The following is a 23,931-nucleotide window of genomic DNA, read 5'->3' on the forward strand; positions in this document are numbered from 1 at the left end:
ATTTTATCTTATAAGAAATAGTGTTTTCAACATTTTGAAGAATGTTGAGAAAAATCGAATAGACAGTTTTTTTACAAAAAATAAAAACCTACAAAAAAAATTATAAAAGTTGGTAAAAATTGATTTTCGACTCAAATATCTTTTCAAAACTTTGAGATATTGGCTTTAATTTACTTTTATCTTTCAAAGCATCTTGTTGTCAACATTCAGTTTAAGTTTGAAAAAAATCGAATTGACAGTTTTTTTACAAAAAATAAAAACCTAAAAAAAAATTTATAAAAGTTGGTAAAAATTGATTTTCGACTCAAATATCTTTTCAAAACATTGAGATATTGGCTTTAATTTACTTTTATCTTTCAAAAAATCTTGTTTTCAATATTCAGTTAAAAATTAAAAAAAATCGAATTGACAGTTTTTTTTACAAAAAATAAAAACCTAAAAAAAAAATTTATAAAAGTGGGTAAAAATTGATTTTCGACTCAAATAGCTTTTCAAAACTTAAAAATATTGGCTTGAAACTTATTTTATTTCACAGAAAATATTGTTTTCCATATTCAGTAATTTTTATATAAAAATCCAAGAGTCCGTTTTTTTCATAAAAAATAAAATCTACAAAAAATAGTACGCAAATTTGGTAAAAATTGATACGAGTACATATAGACAAACTTTTAAGCAAGACAAATCGACAGACGGGATGGGAAGTTATCAGTGTGGGTCGCATCCCAGCCTCTTTTTAATTTTATTTTAGAATCACAAAGTACAATTTATGGAGATTCATTGGGCTTAGTATGGAATATAGGGTCATATGCTAAAAGATGAGAAAATTCTCAGAGTCAAAACTGACGAGCTTGAAGTCGCATGTGAGATCGATCGAACAGATTTGGACTCGGTCTAAGTTTCATATGCAAAAAACCAGTTCACTCTCTGCGGATCTGACTCAGTGATATGATAACGATCTCAAAGCTCTTTTTATGCACTTGCACTAGTTAAAACAGTAGTTTCTGTGCGGTCAGTCGAGTCAAGAAGGAAAAATGTCTTCTGAGGGCGAAAATAAAAGTGTAATTATTAACAATAATGCTGACCATCTAAGTGAATTTCTACCTAGTTACTGAAACTTAATAAAGTTTTACTGGAGAAGTCGCAGTTACCAGTTTTAAAGCCAAGAGAAAAATCATAGAAGCATTTAAAAACGTGGCGTGGACATAAGTGAACAAAAATTACTAAAAAAGTCTCAAATATTAAGTTCCGCTTAAAAATCAAAATGGATTTAAAAAAAAAAAACTGAAAATAAGAAAATAATTTATATAAATTAAGAGAAAAATAAATATAATAAAAAGTAAATACTCACTTTTTATACATCAAAGTTTCTTTAACAATAATTATCAATACAATTTAAGTCCATTGTGAAATGCCAGTCTTTAACTTTTTTAAGAAAAGAGTTTAAATTTTCAGAAGATCTTATAAATGTTGTGTTGGTAGGTTATTAAATGACTTGGGTGCTGCGGCAGTATAAATATAAAAGTTAGAGAAATGAGTTTTATGAGCAGTGGGAATATTGACAAGTGGCATATTATTTATGCGTAGATTATATTTATTACATGAATCCTATCATAGAGTGGTTTCAATGAGCCTCTAACTCCATGCATAAAAGAATCTAATATCATTTTTAATCATGTTGACTTCTTTTCCTACCAAAGTCGAGTATTTTTAAAAAAAATATATATTACTTAACTCCTAAACTGGTGTTTCAAGTTTTAGCCTTACATAATTAGATAATTATTTATATATCACTTCTTTGTTGCTAAAGTTAAAAACCTTGTTTCTGTAGTCTGTAAGATTATATTTTATTTTTTTTAATTGTATATATGCCCATAAGTTTTTATCCCAGAGCTTCCACCGTACACTAAGGTTTTCAGAGATTCGTTCTTAAGCCGTACTGCGCGAATGTGGAATATTTCAACACACTCCGTCTTTTCCCGTCTAAGTTTGAAGTTACTCCAATAAGCTCTTGCCTTGTAAACCCAACACTTTATTTATAATTAAAAGCAAGCATTTAATCTTTTTAATATGCATTCTAGTTGTCCATAAATTTATTGCATTAAGTTATCTATTATTCAATTCCTATGTATTCTGTCGTAATTATTACAAGTCATGTAAGTAGTCAATGACTTCAAGTCATGTTATTCAAATATCAAATGTAAGTTACTAAGGAATGGTGAGAGGTTGTAGATTTTACGTTAAAATCGATTTTATAATTATATTTACCTAACCTCGTTGTAAGTAGCAAAATTACGTTGTTATGATATCATTCACGTAACTCAACAATTAATAACTAACTATTTTGTTAAATTTACATAAAGGTTCATTAACATGGTTCATTATCATTACCAAACACATTATACCCCTGCAGAACAGTCTCAGTAACAGTAGTGAAATAAATTTTGAAAATGATCCATTAACCTTAAGAAAAACCCTATAACGACCAATGTCTATGCAAAACCCATTGCAGTCAAAACACCAAGAAACAAAGAAAACAAAGAAAGTCGTCACTAGCTCCTACCTTAATCACACCTTTCACTTTGCGTGTTACAACTTATTTTCCTTCAACAAAATGTATGTAAAGGTTCCCTTTACATAGGTTCGTCAAAAATATATCAAAGCTTAAAGTTATGTAGTTATCCAAGTTATCTAAACTCTAGTTGGCTCTATATACAATTTATATACCATAAACAGTAGTTCCAAGCTTTGGGGGGTACCTGCCAACAAAAGTAAAGAAACATGAAAAATCAGCGAAGTGAAAGTGGCTAAAATGTACTTTTCTGCTAGAGTCGCCACGCAGTCTGGTCAAATTTCCTACTTGCTGAATTTTCTTTTTGTTTTTCTGCTTCTTCTTCTCCTTTTTCGAAGTTTTTTAACACAAAATGCCCCCGTGAGTCGTAAACTGTGTGCGACGAGATTCAGTTGCCATATTTTTGCAAACCGCCATTAAAAACCAGTGCAATGCAATTGTTGTTGTTTTTGCTGTAACTACTGCTACGTGTGCGATGAAGATTTATAAAGGGTGTTTTTTTTTAGTTAAAAGGTAAAGAACTTGGAAATGGAATTTAATAATAATGATTTTGTTTAATTGACATGAAATTAAATAATTTCGGAAGATAATTTTCTAGCATATGACCGCCACAGCTGGCTTGCACGTCCATAGCCTAATTTGGAGCTACGAATTTCGATGACTTTTTCCAACGTTTTGTGGGCGTTAAACGGTAATAACGCGATTTCACATATCCTCACAGAAAGTAGTCGAGCGGCGCGGCGGCATTAAATCGCACCATCTTGTTGAAATCACAGCTCGTGCATATCATAGTTTTTCAATTGTAACGATCTGATACATTTTTGATTAATCGGATTAGTGGCGTTATAAATATTAAGGGAGTTCAATTTAGTACCCATCCCGAACGTTTCGCTTCTAATTGAATCGACCGTGGTCCCTGGGGAACTATAGGGTCCGCTAAATAACTTTTTTTTCTTGAAAATGCCGAGTGTAGCTTCGGCGGTGTGGTACGTAGCGCCGCCGTCCCGATGAATCCAAATGTTTCCAATATCCTCCTCCTTTTGTGAACAAAAATTCGTTCAACATGGCCCGATTATTTATTTATTTATCATCAATAAGAGATTATAATAAGTCTTACAGACTATCGAAATACAAAATTTATCTTAACACAAATTTAAGTCAATTAACCAGAAAGAATAAGCTGAGCAAATTTTTAAATGTATTCCTACTCAAATGAAAATTAAAATCAATAAAATCAGATATTTGGTTAATTTCTCTGACACAGCGAGATATTGGCTCGTTAACAGCATAATTTACTCTATGAAGTACCTCATGGAATAAATAACGATTTTTAAGCACTCAAGTTGGAGCATGCAAATTTATAAGATACAATAAAAACGGGCCGTCAATATGATAGGATAAAATATCTTTAAAAACATTATAAAGGGTGTCCTAAAATTAACGCAAGATTTGAATTTGCCGCCATTTGTGCAGTGAAGTGTTGGCAACCCTGAAAAAAAGCAATTTGACAGCTAACAGTATAGGGTTATTAAAAATGGAGCGTTACACGATAGAACAACGTGCCTTCATTATTAAAGAATATTTCAAAAATAGTGAAAGCTTGGCGGCTGCAGTTCGAAAATTTCATACAAAATATGGTCGGAATAGTGTTTTAACTTCGTCAACTGTGAAGAGATTAATTGAAAAATTCATGGAGACTGGATCCGTTGGAGCCGCCAAACACACTGGTCGTCCAAAAACAAGCCGTTCAAATGTGAATGTCGAAGCAGTGCGTGAGAGTGTTGCTGACAATCCAGGAACCTCAATTCGACGTCGTGGACAAGAATTGCAAATTTCAAGAACCTCTCTACAGCGTATACTCACCAAAGCTCTGTGTCTTCATGCTTACAAAATTCAATTAACACAACAATTGAAGCCTAATGACCATGGACAGAGAAGAGAGTTCGTTGAATGGATTATTGAACATCAACAAATGGACCCTGATTTTTCGAGCAAAATCATCCTAAGCGATCATCAATCGCCAAAATTGCCGCATTTGGGGTTCGGGGAACCCACATGTGATTGTCGAAAAACAAATATGGTGTGGATTTTGGGCTGGAGGAATAATTGGGCCATATTTTTTTGAAAATGATGCTGGTCAAGCAGTGACTGTTACTGGTGCTCGATATCGCGACATGATTACACAGTTCTTTCTGCCAAAATTGGATGATGTTGATGTGTCCAATATGTGGTTTCAACAAGACGGTGCCACATGTCATACAGCCCGTGAAACAATTCAATTACTGCATGAGACATTTCCAGGTCGTGTACTCTCTCGTTTCGGTGATCAAAATTGGCCTCCTAAATCGTGTGATTTAACACCATTAGACTTCTTTTTATGGGGTTATTTGAAATCACAAGTATATGTCAACAAGCCCACAACCACCCGTGCATTAAAGGAGAAGATTCAACGCTGCATCAACGAAATTCAACCACATTAATGCAGAATGGTCATGGAAAATTTCAACAAAAGAGTGCGCATGTGCATGCAAAGCCGTGGAGGCCATTTGTCCGATGTGTTATTCCATACATAACCCTATCCTATGTACTTTACGAGCCAATAAAAATATAGCTATCAAAAGACTAAAAACGGCGTTTTCTATTTAATTCAAATCTTGCGTTAATTTTGGGACACCCTATAGAATATATTTTGCGGCGATTTTCTAAGGTCTGAATGCCAAGAAGTTGACACCGAGTATTATAGGGTGGCATAACATCAGTGTTCCATCTAAGTTTATAAATAACTATTCTTGTAAATTTTCTTTGAATTTTTTCAATTCTAACAGAATGAGTTTTGTAAAACGGATTCCATACCACACAGCAGTATTCCAGAACTGATCAAACATAAGCAACATAAATCGTTTTAAGGTATAGGGATCAGTTAGACCTTTTGAGTTGCGGAAAACAAATCCAAGCATAGAGTTGGCCTTATTAACTATGAATTCTCAATTTAGAGTCAAAAATGACTCTCAGATCTTTTTTGGTTGAGACTCTATCGAGAACTTTGTTCTCAATATGATAATCATGTACAAAAGGAGACGAGCGGCAAATGAAAAACATTGACATTCAGAGATGTTGAGGTTTAATTTGTTGATTTTGCACCAAGTTGATAAGCTTTGAAGATCTTCTTGAAGAAGCACACAGTCATCCGGATCCTTAATGCATCTCAGAAATTTGAGATCATCGGCAAACATCATGGAAAAGGAATTTAAGCGAAAATAAGGTAGATCATTTATGAACATAAGAAACAAAAGTGGTCCAAGATGGCTACCATGGGGAACACCCGAGGAAACATCTATTGGACTTGAGACGATCGAATCAATACGGACATATTGAATGCGTCCTGTAAGATATGAACGAAACCAATTTAACAAGTTAGAATGTATACCTAGTTTTTCCAGTTTATGAATCAAATTTTTATGGTAAACTCTGTCAAATGCTTTGACAAAATCCGTATATATGACATCGACTTGAAATCCTTTTTTTAGATTATTTAAAACCAAGTTGGAGAAAATTGTAAGATTTATAGAAGTTGATCTCCCGGATACAAATCCTTGTTGAAAATGGAGATAAAATCTCTTTTAATAAAAACGAAAGCTTATCGCAAACAATTTGTTTCAAAAAGTTTTGGTATTACGGATAACTTGTAAGTCGTGCGATAGTTGGATATGTCCTGTTTTGGACCACTTTTATGGATAGGAGTTATAAAAGATGTTTTCCATTTGGAAAAAAATACACCTTTCTCAAATGACCTGTTAAAATTAAAACATAGTATTCGAGACAGGGAAGGCGCTCAATTCATTAAAATAATGGAAAGAATGTCGTCTGGACCAGCATTCTTATCGTCATTCATGCTCGATTAAACTTTTTCAACCTCAGTTATGTGAAAACTTAACAATGTTAACCGTATTATCTACGGCACTATCTACCAAAGAGAAAGCATTGTTGTTATTTGAAACTAAATAAATAGATTCGAAAAATTTTGCAAAATTATTGGAAATGTTAAGTAGGTCAGTGTACGTACAATCCCAAATACTCTATACACTTTGGAATTCCATTATTATTTTTTTATTTTTAATAAAAGTCCAAAAATACTTGCTATTGTTTTTTAATTTAGATTCCATTGAACAAATATAGTTTTATTAATAAATTTATTTAACAAGTTGAAGCTCTTTTCAAGAGCAATGTATTCACCTCTCAAATTGGCATCAAACGAAGAAGCCTGCAACAGTTTATAAACTTTGTTCTTTTATTTATGAGTCTTTTGTTGTATCATGGTGGCTTAGAGTTATTTTTACTTATTTTTATTTAGTTTACATAACCGCCAAGATCAAAATGAGCTTCATCTGAAAAGATGATTTTTTTTTGTTGGCAAAATCGGCATCTTCTCTTAGCGTTGTTTCCAGCGTTATTCAAGCGTATACAAAAAAATATTCGTCCAGCGGAAGGATAAAAACTAATGATCCGTCAAATCAGACATGAGCTAAGTGTCACCATTCACGATATAAGCACTAGGTAAAAAAAAAACGTTAGATGGCGGACCCTATACAATACAAATGTTCTGAGCGATGCCTAAGGTGTTCTGTCTGTCTCTTGCTGTTGTTGTTGGTGGTGAAAAGCAAGTTGAGAGAAAACAGTGTTCACTGCACGCCTGTTGTTTAAAATGGGATCCCAAGATAGCGACCGATTAAAACTGTCGTCTATAATGTCGGGATATAATGCGGCTCGTTCAGAAGAACATAAGCTTGTTCAAAGTGAATCCAGTGGTGTTCGTCTAGTGTGTGTTCGCATATGGCGAAATTTTTTTTTAAGCGTGTAGCAATGCTCATCTGAGTCTGTCCTACATATGAAAACCAACTAGTGCAGAGTACCACATATAATCCAGATGTTTTTTGTTTGGATTTTGGTGATTGAAGGTAATTAATCACAGGTGGTAAAAATGTGTATTTTATACCATATCGTTTCAAAACTTTCCATACACTGTCAGTTACACCTCTTAAAGACGGCAGGAGGGCTTTTCATTAAATTGGCTATATTTCTATTCCTTTGACGAAATTAACTTCTACAATCTTTGTTTTTTAGACTAGCCATTCGCTTTGAGATCGTTGTCTAACAATGAAAGTTCAGTGGCAATATGGTCGCTGTCACATATCCTGTAGGCTCACTTAAAAACCGATCTTAATTCACCAGATAGTGGTGGAAAAAAACATTCAAGTACCTGTTTGTGTGTGTGTTCGTTCTGTATACTTTGTGTGCCAATGTGAAATTTTAAATCCGCATTACTTTCACATCCAAAAATGCAACGGATTCATCATTTTCTTTTTCCATAACTTTCTTTGTTTTTTGATTCTGAGTTAATATGCTCCAGGAAATTCAAAATGGAGAATTTTGTTAATAATACAACAAGTATCATCGACATAACATCTCAGCCATACTTTTGGTATTACTTTGGTTCAGAGCTTTTTACTCAAATTTCTCTATCCGGATACCTGCAATTAATGGAACTAAATGTTCCAATGGCAACGCCATCTATTTGCCAATAAAAGTGATGAATAAACATGGGCCTGCTTCGAGGATACTTTGAATGACACTTCCAATGACATTTATAAAATGGCACTTCTGTCATTATTAGCGTTTTTTTTTTTTTTTGTCAAATAAAAAAATACTAGTTTTGAAATCGAAATAATTAAATTTATCGCGGAAGTAGCTTACATTGCCCTCCAAAAGCAAATGCATTTAGTTTGTTGAATTTTTCAAAGCTATTGAGCTGTCAGACAAAGCAAATGTTCAGCAAATTTGAACTAGAGCTTCTATTTGGAGTCACTTAACGTAACATTACGTTATTTCCTTACGATTGTCAAATAAAACGTGAGGTCGAAGATTCGTTGTGATAGCATGCATTGAATTCCTATGGATGAACTCGTTAACGTCAGGCGAAGCCGAAACTAAAGAGTGTTTGTGTTTCAGCCAAAAATAAATTAGGTGGCGCAACGGTCCATTGAGAACTAGGGCCTTACAACTCTCAACCATTCCTGTGTGCGAGTAATGCTTTCAGGGATGGTTGAAACTAAAATATTCTAATGAAAGGCAAAATCTCAAAATCGGCATATAGTTTTCGTTGGCGCCAGATGTTGAGATAAGCTCATGAATGATAATAAGTACACTGGTTCTCAGCTTAAATGATGCAGTTCCTTTTTTTATGAAAAAAAGCTTACGGTTCATTCAAAATTGTAAAACACTTCAATTTTAAGTATGTAGAATATTCTATCAAGAGCAGCGCAGTAACCATCCGTCGAATCCTGCGAGAGTCAGATTTCAATGGAAGAAGTGCCCGGGAAAAGGCGTATATTAGTGCAAAGAACAAAATTGCAAGAATAACATTTGCTCGTGACCATGTAATCAAGGACGAAACCTTTTGGGAAACCGTTATCTTCACGGACGAGAGCAAATTTAATCTCCATGGCTCGGATGGCAGGTCATAAGTTTGGAGACAACCCAATACAGAGCTCCAACCGAAGAATATGCGTGGGACTGTGAAACACGGAGGAGGTCATGTTATGGTGTGGGGCGCCATGTCATCCTCTGGTGTTCATCGAAGGCAACATGGACAAAAATATGTACCTTGACATATTGAAGGAAAATTTAGTACAAAGTGCCGAAAAGCTGAACATAAAGGACTGTTTCCGGTTATACCAAGATAACGACCCAAAACACAAATCTGGTATTGTGCAAACTTGGTTGATATGGAACTGCCCCCATGTCATGCAGCCACCCGCGCAGTCTCCAGACATAAACTAAACTTAAGCGAGAAATACGAAAGCACGAGATAAGATGCAAAGACGATCTCAAAAAGGCGCTCTTGGAAGAATGGGGAAAAATACCTCCAGACTACTGTCGAAAACTGGTGCGATCTCTTCATAGGAGACTTAAATCGGTCCTGCAGCAAAAAGGATATCCTACTAAGTATTAGTGACACAATTTTGAACTTATAACTTATTTTTTTATATTACTTTATTAAGTGCATCATTTAAACTATGAGTCTATTTTTTAAGAATAAATGTTTAAGTTAATATTAAAATGTAAATATATTGTTGATTTAATTTTTTTTTTGCTTTTCCATTATAAATGAAGTTCTTTTAAATAAAAAATATAAGATTTTTTTTCCACTAATAAGTGCGTGCTTATTTTTTGACCAAATAAGGGAAACTAAGACTGCATCATTTTAGCTGAGAGCCACTGTACCTCCTGCACGGGTACTTTCATAAAGAGTGACTCAACATGAAAACTCACTATAATTTGATCATCTTCGATTTTTAAATCACCTAAAATATACACAACTCATAAATCACATGTCTCAACATACATTTGAGGATTATCATCACTCAAAATTTAACCAACGTTGATTTTGAAATAAAATTTTCACAATTTGTAAGCGTTGTTCAGGCGTCATGTCAGTCTATTGATGTTTAAATGTCAAACTAAACTGTCACTTGACAGCTGACAAAATGGCTGCCAGTTAAAAGTTCGATACCTCCAAAAAACAAAACACCCGTTACAAGTTAAGTTATTTCATATGGTGATGTAATCGTACATTTTAATTTCACATTAAATCACTCTCTGATGTTATTATCGAATGTTCGTGGGAAACTTTACTATAGGCACAATAACTTTTCTTATTGATTTCTTAGAGAAGTTAAAGTTGAAAATCCAATCAGTATTTCTTTTTTAATTCTTAACCCATTCTCAATCCCCTCTCGTGAATCGTGAATAATTTGACGAGAAACCAAGTTATCTGTATTTAACTGCACCGGAAGGTACACTATAAAGTTCATTATTCCAACATGGTCGCTTCATCAACAGACAGTTGGGTTGTTTCTTTAATTTTTAAAATGTACTCACTATGGATATGGAGATATCATAAAATAAAAGTAAAAATAAAATGCATCCCCTCGACCATAATTTCAGTGAAGATTATGATGACGATAATAATGATGATGCTGATGATTTTGATTCTGGGGGAAGATAATTTCGTTACATTTTTGATGGGGGTGTTGAGAGTACACTGGGTATATGATAGAGTGAGGATTATGTACGAGTACGAAAACGTTATTCTAGAGCTTGATTTTAATATGTAGGTTTATTACTTTTGTAAGTAGGTATTTTAGGCGAAAGTTATGACTCCAATTTTTGCTGAATACCTTTTATAAGTTATTAATAAATAACTAGACGCATGAACAGGAAAGTATTTGACTTTAAGTGAACTGAATAAATCACACTGACGAAGACGAGTTAAATGATATGGAGCTTTGTTTCAAGTTGATTACTAAGTTGTAATGCTAAAAATTAAGAATTTTTTTAAGTTTGTAGTGAGTTGAATTGAATTCATCGTATTCATTCTAATTGTATTTTAACATTTGCATTGTAAGGGGTTGAGTTTTAAAATTTTAGCAATAAGTATTTTTTATGAAACTTTGAAAAAAAGGTTGTTGCGGCACAAAGCAAAAAGAAACGGTGCTTGTTGAACTTGCGGCACTTTAGCCACAACCGGTACTTGCAATATCTGCTATGTGTTTTAGCAACAGCCGTAATCTATGTACTGTTGCCGCTCTTGGAAACAAAAGACCTTTTGTTAATCCACTCAATATAAAAAAACAGTTGATTTCTTGAGATGAATTACAAAACCTAAATTTTATTTCAGTTATTAGGTTTTTGAACAATATACTTTTTAAATTATATCTTACAGTGTCTTTCGTAGGTATTAATATTCGGCTCACAATAAAGTTTGACTATAATAGCAATAATATAAATCTACAAAAAAGTTATCTCAAAACAAATTTTAACAATTAAATTATTAATTAAGAATCTTACAGTTATTAATTGCTCAAGATATTTAACTACAATTTTTAATTTATAAGATTCAATTATTACTGTCGCTGATGAATATTAATGATGAAATGAAAATTGAAATTATATGAAATTCGCCATTTTGAATATTTGGCCACCTGTGGGTATGACATATGACGTTGAAATTAAGCTTTTAGCCATAAGGAGATACCTACATTATTTTTGCACGGCCTGTTTCAGGGGGGCCTGTTCCAATGTGGGGATACGTTCACAACAAAGGTAAATGATACAGTACAATCATTTGGGTTTAAAAGATTATGATCTACATGGTTTCTTATTCTCCATTGTTCAATATTGATGGTGATGGTTAGAACAGGATAAAATAACCTTATCATATTTTGTCGTTGCAGTTCCGCATCCGAAGAGGAAGGATGTGAGTTTGGCGCCCCATGGTGGCCATTTTGTTTTGGTGACATCTGTTAAATCTTTTGTTTATTATTCAGTTGTTCATGCCAAATTATGATGGCATGGTTACACGATTCAACAGCACGTTCAAAGTGTGTTCGTTAACGCAAACGTTGCGTTAACACATGACATATACCTATAGGGTTTTTAAATTGGCGCTGGTAGATTTTGGCGCTCCATGGCGGCTATTTTGTTTTGGTGACATCTGTCAAATCTTTTGTTTATTGTTCAGTTGTTTATGCCAAATCATCATGGCATGGCTACACTATTGAACAGCGACTATTTTACGGTAGACGTAATGTCCCTTCACAGCCGACTTTTCAACGTTTGGTGGCCAAATTTGAGACTACCGGTTCAGTAAACAATCAGCCAATGGTCCGTGAAAGTGTACATCAGAACCCGAGGCATCCTATTCCTCGCCGTGCACAAGAACTCGGCCTTTCAACTTTGCGTACGAATTGGGCCTACATCCGTTCAAAATCCAACTGACCCAGGAATTCAAAATTTCTGACCAGATGGTGTTAACAAGCAAAATTGCCGTATATGGAACGACCACGACACCAACCCACGAGGTTCACCATGTGATTATGCATTCTCAAAAAGCTATCGTTTGGTCTTGATTTTGGGCCGGCGCGGCGAGTTCGAATACATTTTACTCGACAGGCCCAATTAAGTGACAGCTGTCAAAAAACTACACGTCTCAAAAAGGACCCGATACTAAAAAAAACTTTAGAAAAATGAGTTTCAAATATGAAAAAAGGTTTAGCAGCAACTTCTAAAATCACCTTAAGGGGGTATTCTGGTCTAGAAATTAAAAAAAATCGATTTTTTTTTCTTTTCATATTTTCATAGTTTAACTATTTAAGAATATGTCTACTAGAGGATTTTCCCAAATTCAAATTATTTTCGGAGAAATAAGTATTTTGCTGAGCAGCCATCCAAATCGGTTGGGCTGCAACTAATAGAACAAAAGACATAATGGGGTACTTTAAACGCGTTTTTCTCAGAACTGTCTTTTTGAATCTGATACCCACGATTTCTCAGGTTCTGCCGAACCGATTTACTTGAAATTTTAAGAAAGTCTTCTTTAGGGACTTGTCTACGTCCGGAACTACGGCCATCCCCAAATTTTTATTTTTACTATTTTTAACAAATCGAAGAATGTTCAAAAAAATGGTAAATTTTTTGTATTTTTCTTTAGACAGCCGCCATTTTGTAAAAAAAAATGTTTGTAACTTTTCCGTAGTTCCAGACATTGCGACATTATTGTAGATTAATAATCTTTTTTAGTTTTTGATTTCAGATTTCTAGGAGAGTTAAAATCGTGGGTATGGTCACGCACCAAATTTTTGAGACGCACTACTCTATCAGCTGATAACTAACGGAATTTTTATTTTTTTTTTACTTTTTTATTTTTTTTGTATGCTTCTAATGTGAATAAATAATGTATAAAAAATTGATGGTAAAATTGTAGCTTGCTTTTTTCTACAGCACTTCAAAAATTACATAAAATTCATGTCTCTAGACCAGAATACCCCCTTAATTGAACATAAACGAAGTTTTCACTGTCAAAAAAAATCAACTATGAAAAAAGTATTGCCAGATAGAAAACCACATGTCTAACAAAATAATCGTAAGAAAAGTTACTGTCAAAACCAACAAATTTTTCAGCAGCTACTTCAAAAAGCACCTAAAGCATATAATTTTAATACGTAACCTGAAATATAGCTGTATTAACCACAAAACTGGTCAAAATTTAATTTTCTATGATATGTTTATATTGTATACATTTAATAAATCAATTCAAATTAAATTTGAAACTGTTAAAATTTAGATTTAACTAAAAAAAAGTCTAGTTTTGGAATATTGATGTTTTTGTTTTAATATTATTTGGAATTAAATTTTAAAATCCTGTTTTCTAAATTTAATTGATTCATTTCAAAACTGCCCTCCAACCAACCTCCAAAACCCCCATATCAAGTCAATCCATTTCATAAAACAAAATCCCAACTTGTTCTTACACGTTATTGTATATTTTGTTTTCTTTTTCTCAATCGATGAAGTCAGTGTCAGATATTGAATTACTCATTCCACAAATTACACCACAATATCGTACCACCGTACGTCGATTTAATAGATTGCTTTGTCAGATGAATAAACATATCGTTTTAGATATATGTAGGAACTTCCAAGCCTTTTGTTTTTATATTTTTGTTTATGTCACAGGTTTTAAAATGTAACCTGTAAGCGGTATACTTTTCTCATAATCATTATCAACTAACACACGCTTTTGCTAAAAAGATAAAAATAAACAAAATTAACAACAAATCATTAAAATTCCCAGACACTTGAGAACGAACGCGACGTAGTTTAGTTTTTTTTCGATGACCCTAACCTACTTTTCGAAAACATTAGAAAGTCATTTTAAAAATTATTGTCTATTCAACAAAACTCATGGGCAAAAGTACAAGTAGTACTTATGTACCTTAGCTCACAAAAGTTATTCCCTGGACAAATAAACATCCAACGATATAGTAATAGCTTATAGACGCTGTCTAGCCTCTTAACTAATAAACTACAAACTACCTGCTGATAAGAATTTTACATTTCAATTTAAAACTGATTAACAGTTCAATGGGGACTTGTGAATTCATTACTATCTTCATTTTTACTTGAAATTTGAATGAACTGAATATCGAAGAAAATGACATTTAAGTATCGATTCGAAGTTCGTGACAAATGTCACAGAATGCATTGTGTGAGATCTGTGGGAAACCTGTTGCTGTTCGAATTTAAATTCGAAAGTTGTTTACATTTATTTAACAACAATATGAAATTGTTTGACTTCAAATAATGAATAATGAATTTGTTATTGCAAAATAATATAATCTTATCAAAAAAAGTAAAAAAAAAACGACAAAATAAAACAAGAAGCGGAAGAGAAAAAATAAAGAAATATTGTTTACTTAATTTACAACCACCATCGCCACCATGCGTCGCCAGCGTCGCGTCGCCGGCCGAGTTCTGTTTGCTGTATTTTTGTTATTATCGACAAACTGTTATATTTATCAGCACCGGCTAAGCTTAGCGGGCTGTAATAGTTGATTACACTCGAGATCCGCGTGGTTTCTGTCACGGCTGTTTGTTGAACTTCAAATCGGTTGAACGCGGTTTCAATCACAAAGCAACAAAACAAACAAAAACCAGTAACTTTGCAAATATATTTTACAAAAATCTTTAACGATGACAGATGTAGGTGTTCTTTTTTTCCAACTGCCTTTGGCTCTGATAGATAATATCTGTCAATGGGGTTTTGCCCATCAGTTGATGATTTTGTTGCTGTCAAAAGTGTAGTTGTTTCGTTGTTGGTTGCGTGCAGCAAAATCAAGTGTAGCAGCTACATAATGTTATTTAATTTGAAATAAAGTTTGAAAAGAAAGTTTTTCGTTACCAAAATTGTTGACCTTTTTTTAAAGTATCCACTCTTTGTTTGAGTAACCAGAAATAACCCAATTCTGTGTTCACACTCTGGGTACTTAACCTTTATTTTTGTTCTTTTTTATTTGTTTGTTTAAAAAAGTCTTTTTTGGTTTGGATCTTGGTTTCCTATGTGAACGTTCAATTGTTTTTGGCCTTATAAATCTGTTTGCTTTTATCATTTTACATACATAATAATTTTATTGTTCCTATTTTTCTTAAATTAAATATTGATTCAATAGTAGATTGTTGAATTTTTTCCTGTATTTGTTTAAGACTGCTCGAAGTCAAAGAATTAAAAAAAACAAGCATTTTATACCAATATTTATTTAGTTAATTACAAATGCTTGTCATAAAAAAGTGCTTCTCAAATTGTTTATCTATTCGTTTTCTTTGTGAAACCCGTATTAGTAATCAACTCGCTACTCATTATGACGTTTTATATGGCCCTTTTTACTTTATTTAGTTCTCGCCTCTTTTTATATGTTTTGTTGAAACGTCAAAATAAACGTTCATAGCAAGCCCCAAATGAAAATTGACAGCTTGACTGAAGGTGTCAAAGTTTTAAATGAACTGGAACCAATTTGCTTGATTTTTGTTGTCTTTAAGTTAAACACATTGCTATGCGTTTTATTTAACACCTTTAGGAGTTTTTTTTTCTTTACTTCGATTTTAAAAACTTTGTTATTAAAGCGCGGTTAGTCCTAGTTTGGAATTAGAAAAACTTGTTTTAATTAAAAAAAATTAATGGAAGTACGATAAAGTAATAAATCGCCTAATGTGAACAAAGTCTTATATTAAAAAAGATAGGTCTGTTCCTTTATTTGAAATGTTTTTTTTTGTCTGTGTACGATGTAATGTCATATTTAAAATATAAAATATTAAAAATAAATTGACAGAACTTGTTAACAATCAGAGACATTTATAAACAAACCTCATAAGAACAAAACGAAATACAAAATAAAACTATAAGCATTTAAGTGTAAAGTTAATATTGAACGGCTAACGCATTGGCTCTTTGACGTAAGAATGATGTCACAATCTGTCACAAAAGTGTCACGCCGAGTGATCGCCAAAACTGCTGTCAATGCGTTGACTAGTAAATTGACGCTTACGTTGACACATATTTTGTGACTATGTAATGTGTGAGTCAAATGCATTTGGACACAAGGACTCGTTTTTGGGACTATCCTAAGACTGTGTCCCAACATTGACATCAGAAAAGTTTTACCGAGCGAACGCATATTTTTATAGAAACGTACAATATTGAAATTAAGTTGAAACATTGGTTTATAATTTATTTGCTAAAACAGGTTGAATTTAAATCGTATGTAATCGTCAAAGTTTTGTAAGTCAACGAATTGACAGTGATAATGATAACCAATCACGTTGACTGAAGAGTGTCATTCGTGTGATAGTCAACTTTTTAAGCATTGATGCTGTGAACGTAAACGGTTCGTTGAAACAGAACATTTTGAATTTTTGTGACGTCAGATAATCAACGGGTTGACCCTTTACGTTGATCTTGTAAATCTAGCTCAACAGAATGCTTAAAAATGCCAAATCGTGTGTGAAGGGCTTTTATTTTGTGATTTTCTTTATACTTTTTTAAATACTCAATTTTTTCAAAATTTAATTTGTTTTAGAATTGAATATAAGAATGAAACAACAACAACTTGTGTGTGCTACCACCAAGTTCATAGGCTGGAGTTATAGCTATTTCACGGGGGCCAACCCGATCATCAGACTCCTTTAGTGGTGCTTAATCGCTTTGTTTTATTTAAATACAAAATGGTTGAACATATCTGAGTTTTTGACGTGTTGGGGCTTATAGTCATTGGCTGCGTTCAATCTCAGACAGATAGGGTTCCGGATACCTTTTTGTTAGTGTTTTACGTCTAATATAATAGATGATCAAAAACAGCTGAGATGTCAAAAAAAGAATCCAAAGGTATCCAAGAATTTCTGGGGTATGTAGGTATCTGACAGGACAGCTGATTGAACACATGGTTGAATTTCAAGAAACTTGAAAATTGATTTTAGCATGTTGTATTTGTTTGTAAACAAAAATATATAAAATATATAAATATATGTTAGTTGAAGTTGTATTTGAGGATGTTCTGTGCAAAATAGACGATGAAGAACCTATTTGACTCCTTTATCTAATTATATCTATGTATTGTCCCTTCCGACTCGTTTATGTTAGGTTAGTTTTTTGTAAAACGTAAATCCTTTAAAACCGGAGATTTCGCAAGAAAATTATTAATCGTATAGAATTCCAATTGAGCTAAGAATAAATTTAACATAGATTACAGATTAAGGTCATCATCCATTAAATGTTTTATCGCTATCCAACTCGTTCAACAAGGAATCTAAAAATCCACCTATCCAACACGAGATTGAACGCAGCCATTCAAACAAGACTTTTGAAAGTCTGTGTGTTCCGTTGTGTGAAATGATGAGTTCTGATTTTTTGACTTCAATTAGATGATTTGTTTGTATAAACTCAAGACTTTTAGAATAGAGGTGTTCAAAAATATAGTACTAGATGCATATGTTATTTCGGAGAAAGCCCTTATCGTGTTCTGAAACTACTGCATTGTGATTAATTCGTGTTAAAAGAAACAAAATATGATATTTTAACTAATTGGTTTATTTTATTAGGCTTGTTCATTTATTTACAAAAGTTCTGGTTCAATGGTATTAATTAATTAAAATCGGCTTAATACATAATTAAATTTTCAAGCTCTGAATTTTTTTTAATAAACATTTGGTCTTACAAGATAACTTGTGAATATATTAATCGTAATACCCTGCTTTTGTTCTTGGCTTAATAAATTTTAGTTTTAACCGAAATCAAAAGTTAACTAAAATATGAAAACCAACATTATGATGTTTTTTGTATTTGCTCATTTACATTCGAACACTGCCATAAGCTTGTTTCTATTATAGTAATATCTTAAACCTCGACTTTTATTGTGCTTCTACTGGCATTTTTCGTGTTTTTGACACTTCTCTTTCATTTGTTGTTCTCATCCGATGAAGAAATGTTGTTAGATGTGAAATTGTCCGACGACATATTTCGTATTTCCTCGGAAACACTAGAAACAATAATATAGCAACGCCAACAAACAAAGAAAGACAAGAAAGAGAAACGTCAAAAACCATCCAAGACAATGGGTGCATTCACTTAGCTAGAATGCAAACTACACTACAAAGCTAGTCAATCCGGAACTGTCATATTATTCAAAAATGCAAATATAAAAAATAAGAGACATTTTTGATTTGACAACTTTAACTTATCTTTTGTGTTTTTAAAATCAATAAAATAAAATTTAAGACACAATTTGAATGATTTATATTTGTAATTGAATACTGAACGATTTATTTTATTTTGAATTTATGTGTTTTTACCGAGCAGCTGATTGTGAAATTTCAAAATCATTCTCCACTAACTTTATAGCCGAATTTTTTACACTAGGTTCGCTGGAGTGGAAATTTCAACTATTTTTGTAGTTAGATTTAGCCAATCAGAATCAATTGACTACGTACCCACTAGTGACCAATCCTGAACCCTGAACTCTGCGGGTTGAGGATTGGGAACCTTTGAAGTATTTCTATTTCACCTACTTTCTCTTTTGCACTTATTTGCGTCTTTCTAAAAACGGCTGAGTGTAATAACCAAAAATACTCCATTTACCAAGATCGGAATCTTTCGTACGTTTCACTCTCCAAAAACCGTTTGTTTACATTGTTGTATTTGTAATTTTGACAATTAGTTAAACATCAGTTTAATATTATTTATTCACTCATTTTCAGCAGTTACTACTAAATGCTTTAAATTTCATTATTAACTTCGGATTAATGTATCAAAGATGCGTTCGAAGAACCACCAAGTTAAGGGTGCGAGCGCAATTTATTGAATTCAGATATTTTTTTTGCAAGTAATTAAAATCTGTATCAATTTGATTAATCCAAGTATATTTATAGTTTGTTTTTAATGATTTAAGCTTGCAACTATTTTTCAATTCCATTTTGATTAATTAATATTAAATTTAAAAAAAGAGTTATAATCGAAAAATACCTCATTCATAACATTCTTGATTGATGGAAGCATATCAAACAAAAATTATGCTTCAAAGGAACACCAATATTTAAAAAAAAATAATCAGAACGATTATAAAGAACTTGTTGAATAAATGCAGAGCAAATAAAATGCAAATTTTGACGTTTATCACACAATAGAACGAAAAAATCGTTCTGAATTCATGCACAACTCATTGAATAGATCATGTTATCGACATTAATGTTTATTGTTGACGTACAGAACTTTCTTTTAGTGAATTCCAACAGTTTAACGCAAAATACAATTTTCATTCATTCCTTAAAAATGTTTAGTTACCAAAGTTTAAGTATTATTGTTTGAAGGGACGGAGACACCCGCCTATTGTTTCCACCAGAATTTCTAACTTCACCAAAAAAATGTTCTAAGCTACTCTAAGAAAACTACAGCTGAAAAATGTTCTGTTTTGTTGTTTTACAAAGTATTGAGTTACACTTTTGTCCATTTCCAATTATACTTAACCAGTTGCAGCTCATATTGCGTTCGCAAATAATATAAACAAAAAACAGCACTAATAAATCATTAAATATGTATTTGGTCATTCTTATTTTATTTAATATACATTTGCAACTTTTGTTTGGATTGAAATTAAAAAGCTATGCAAATCTTCCAATTTAAGGCCATGTCAGCACTTCAGATTCTGTTGGTTCGGATTGTTTCGTTTTTGAACGAAGGCCAAAATGAAGCATTTAGATGTGCCTGAGGAGAATGTGTTTGGTTTTTGCATCAATTCACGCACACTTTCTCACATTTAGTAAGCAAGTAGCTTATAGGCAAACCGAAATGTCACTCTGAGATTCCGATCTTGGAAATGGAGTATTTTTGGTAATAACACACATACCAAACTGAAAATAAATCACTTGACAGCTAACAAAATGGCCGCCAGTTAAATTAGTATTGCCAACTTAAAATTCTATAATTCCCTATAAATGCCCATTGTATGTTACCAGAGATATACTTTTATTATTTATTTTTACTTATTATCCGTGAAAACAAAAAATTATATTCAAGTAAATAAAAATAATTGTATGTGCATATAATTTCCCTTAAAAAATTCATTTCCCAAATGCTGAAATAGAAAAGCAATCCATTTTACTTGAAATTCTAACTTGAGACTAATGTACTTCTCCAAGTCCAGGGATTATGCGACATAAAAATTAATTCATCTGAACTTTATATTCATAACGAAAACGTGTTTAAAATCCATAATCGCCCAACATATTTTCTCGATTATAAAAGTAGTTTCAGCCCCACGCTCACACCCTTGATGTCGACCAAAACGTCAAAGTCAGTTCTATATGAGAAAATGATACTGAAGTCTCACCACTGCTCATTGCACGTGGTTCCGATTTGATAGAGAAATAAAAATAAAAAAAAAAATTAACCAAGCTTGCGATTTAACAAAGCTCTCTGGAGAAATAGTATAATTCTATATTCATATTTTCTATATATGTATGAATGTTAGTTTATAACGCCTGATTAAGAATTGCCCCCCTCCTCCCCTTTGCGCATTTACTTACTTCATGAACTGTGCACGCGAAAAAATTATCAACAATTAAATTTAAAATCATGATGACGATGATGAAATGAGTTCATCTTTGTTCAAAAATATTTCCTGTCATAATATTCTAGCTGCCTTGTAGTAGGCGGGCGGGCGGTCGGTTACATACATATATACACACATACATATAAAATAAAAATAAATTAATTAAGATCGTCATCGTCACCTCTCAATTTTTCTTTACAGAAATCCAGTTTCCCAGTGGCCATTAAATGCATCACTAAGAAGGGTCTAATCAAGACACAAAATCTCCTTGGAAAAGAAATAAAAATCCTCAAGGAATTAACCGAGCTGCATCATGAGAATGTCGTTGCTTTGTTGGACTGTAAAGAGTCACAGGACTGTGTCAATCTTGTTATGGAGGTAAGCAAAAAAATCACAAAACAAAAACAAAATCACTAAAAACTATCTATAACAGCTAAGTTCTAGGTATCTACCATCACTTAAAGGATATACGAGTATATAGGAAGGTCCTTTATTGATTTTTCATTGTTTTCTTTAGGGTTTCTTATATGCATACATATATGTATACGGGTGTTGCTTTTTTTCACCCTCTTTGTTTTTTTGTATTGCAAATTTATGCAATGCGGCAAATTGTTGTTTATTTTTTAAACCATTTTCGCTGAGTTGGAATTACTTAAGTTACTGCAGGTCAAATTCAAATTTGCATGAAATCCATGAAATACATACAAAACGAGGAAGTAGTTTTGCAAAGAAATAAATAAAAATAGTTCGAGGATAGTCTATTGCTAGAGGGTTTTAATTTCGCTAAGTTGAGCGAATTAAATAATGAAATATTCAACCACGTTTTCTATTTTTTAAATTTTATTTTGCAATGATTTTGTGTTTTTTTTTTTTGCGAAAGAAGAACAAAATCCAACTGTTCGTTAACCTCAAAGCCTGAAAAGATAAAACAAAGGACTTACCTAGCTGGATTCAGCAGGAAACTACATATTTCCACAACAAATACAATCTATGTACCTACATTGGTTTGGTTGGTTTGGGATCCTGCAGTCGAAAACTTTCACATTTATCCTAATGCTCTAGGGTGGGGTGGGTGTATAGTCTGGGAATGAAGTAAATGACGTCGTCTGTTGCATACCAATTTCAATATTTGCGGTTTAGATTACGGGGATACATTTTGGTTGGCATTTAAAAAGCAGTTTTCAACTTCATTATCAACAAAGAAAAATACGTTTTAAATAAATGATTTTCCCTTTAACGTTAAAAGTTAATTCCTTTAAAAAAACAAGCGTTTCAAAAGTGCATTTTTAATGAAATCCATAGGTGAATGTGCCTTATATAAATATACCTCTTTTTTATTAAGAGTACATATGTATGTGTTCTGATGTTGGGAAGACTTGTGTGCGGAGCAATGTCCCTAAAATAATGCAAGCAGGTGTTTCTTAAAATAGACTGTGAACAGAAAATAGATAGATCTTACTTTCGTGTAATGCTCCAGAGTGTGAATTTTTATTTATATGTACCGACAGAGTACAGACACATAAATTTTATATTTATTTTTTGCCAAACCAAATGTTCACATAAATAAATATATTTCTCAAAAACGAAAATTGAGAATTTTCTGTTTAGATTAGGAGCGTTTGTTAGTTTTTGAAATATGAATCTATAGATACCTACATAGGTACGCGTAATTTATGCGTTTTTCGTATGTTTTCAAAAATAACTTAAATTAAGTATTTTACAGAAAATCAGAATAAGGAAGAAATGAGAAGTCGAGAAGATGCAGTTTTCCGCTTTGAATATAATTTTCATTCTTTTGGAAATAACTCACAAAATATTGTCTTTTAAAAAGTAGACAAATGTTGGAAACTCTACAATTATTGATTTTGTAACTTTTTTCATCTAGCTCGGTCCCTAGCTAGACTTACTCAGTTGCGCACTTCAAGTTGGGTGAAGTCACTGTCTACTTGTGCGCGCCACCTGATCCGCGTTCTTCGTCTACAGTGCTGTCCTGTGAGCGTTAATTTGAAGACTTTCCGGGCCGGAGCATTGATCTCCATGCGCTCTACGTGACCCAGCCATCTCAGTCGTTGGACTTTTTTACCTTCTAGCTAAAGTCTACGTCGCCTTATAGACCGTTTTTCCATCTTTTTCTCAATTCACCTTTTATGCATACGGAACGGTAGATCACGAGAAGAACTTTTAAATTTTAAATCCAGGGAGGAAAAAGTTATCAGACATTAAATTGTTCTTTTTCCATTAAGCAACCAAAAACCAATTTTTTTTTTATTGTATTCTACTGAAATAAAAACTAAATAAATTAATTAATAAAAAGGAACATAAAGTACAGGTATTGTTGTTTCCATATTAACATTCTGTAATTTGAGGGTACATAAGTATAATACATTATTAAGGCTTTATTACATTTGAGTCCGACATTTTACCAAATTTAATTTTATTTAGACACAAACAATAGAACTGTTTTGAAATAAAAAACGAAGTGACAGATGGAAAACAATTGTTTGCGAGTGAAGTTGGTAACGATTTGTTAAAAGAATGGATGTGTTCAGCTGTGAAAATTTAAATAACTATGATGGAAGTATTCACTTTTTTTCAATCAAAGAATACAGAATGTGGAAAAAGTTTTTGTGATAGAAAAATATTGCTTGAAAATAAAAATAATTTGCGGTTATTTAAAAATGGGGGACATAATGTGCCCGTTTTATGTCTTGAGGAACAAAACATCTCCTGAGATCTTAAAAGGGGACAATTCCCCCAAAATGGGGACGAAGATCTAACGCTGGTGTCGTTGTCTGAATTTATTTCGGTGCCTACCTAGCAGAGTTTTAAAGCCTCCAGTCTTTTGGGTAATGCATTCAATTAAGTCGC

The 23,931-nt window shown here is 32.7% G+C and overlaps 1 protein-coding gene across 1 annotated transcript in view; it reads left to right on the top strand.

The window, feature by feature from the left end:
* The window catches only part of LOC129941487 (serine/threonine-protein kinase unc-51), a 97,037-nt gene that overhangs the window by 10,693 nt on the left and 62,413 nt on the right, over positions 1-23,931 (top strand). The window contains exon 2 of the mRNA XM_056050125.1: positions 21,265-21,441. Coding sequence (XP_055906100.1) covers positions 21,265-21,441 — 177 coding nt within the window. The remainder of the gene's footprint in view (positions 1-21,264; positions 21,442-23,931) is intronic.

Source organism: Eupeodes corollae, chromosome 1 (assembly GCF_945859685.1).
Source record: "Eupeodes corollae chromosome 1, idEupCoro1.1, whole genome shotgun sequence".
Lineage (NCBI taxonomy): Eukaryota > Metazoa > Arthropoda > Insecta > Diptera > Syrphidae > Eupeodes > Eupeodes corollae.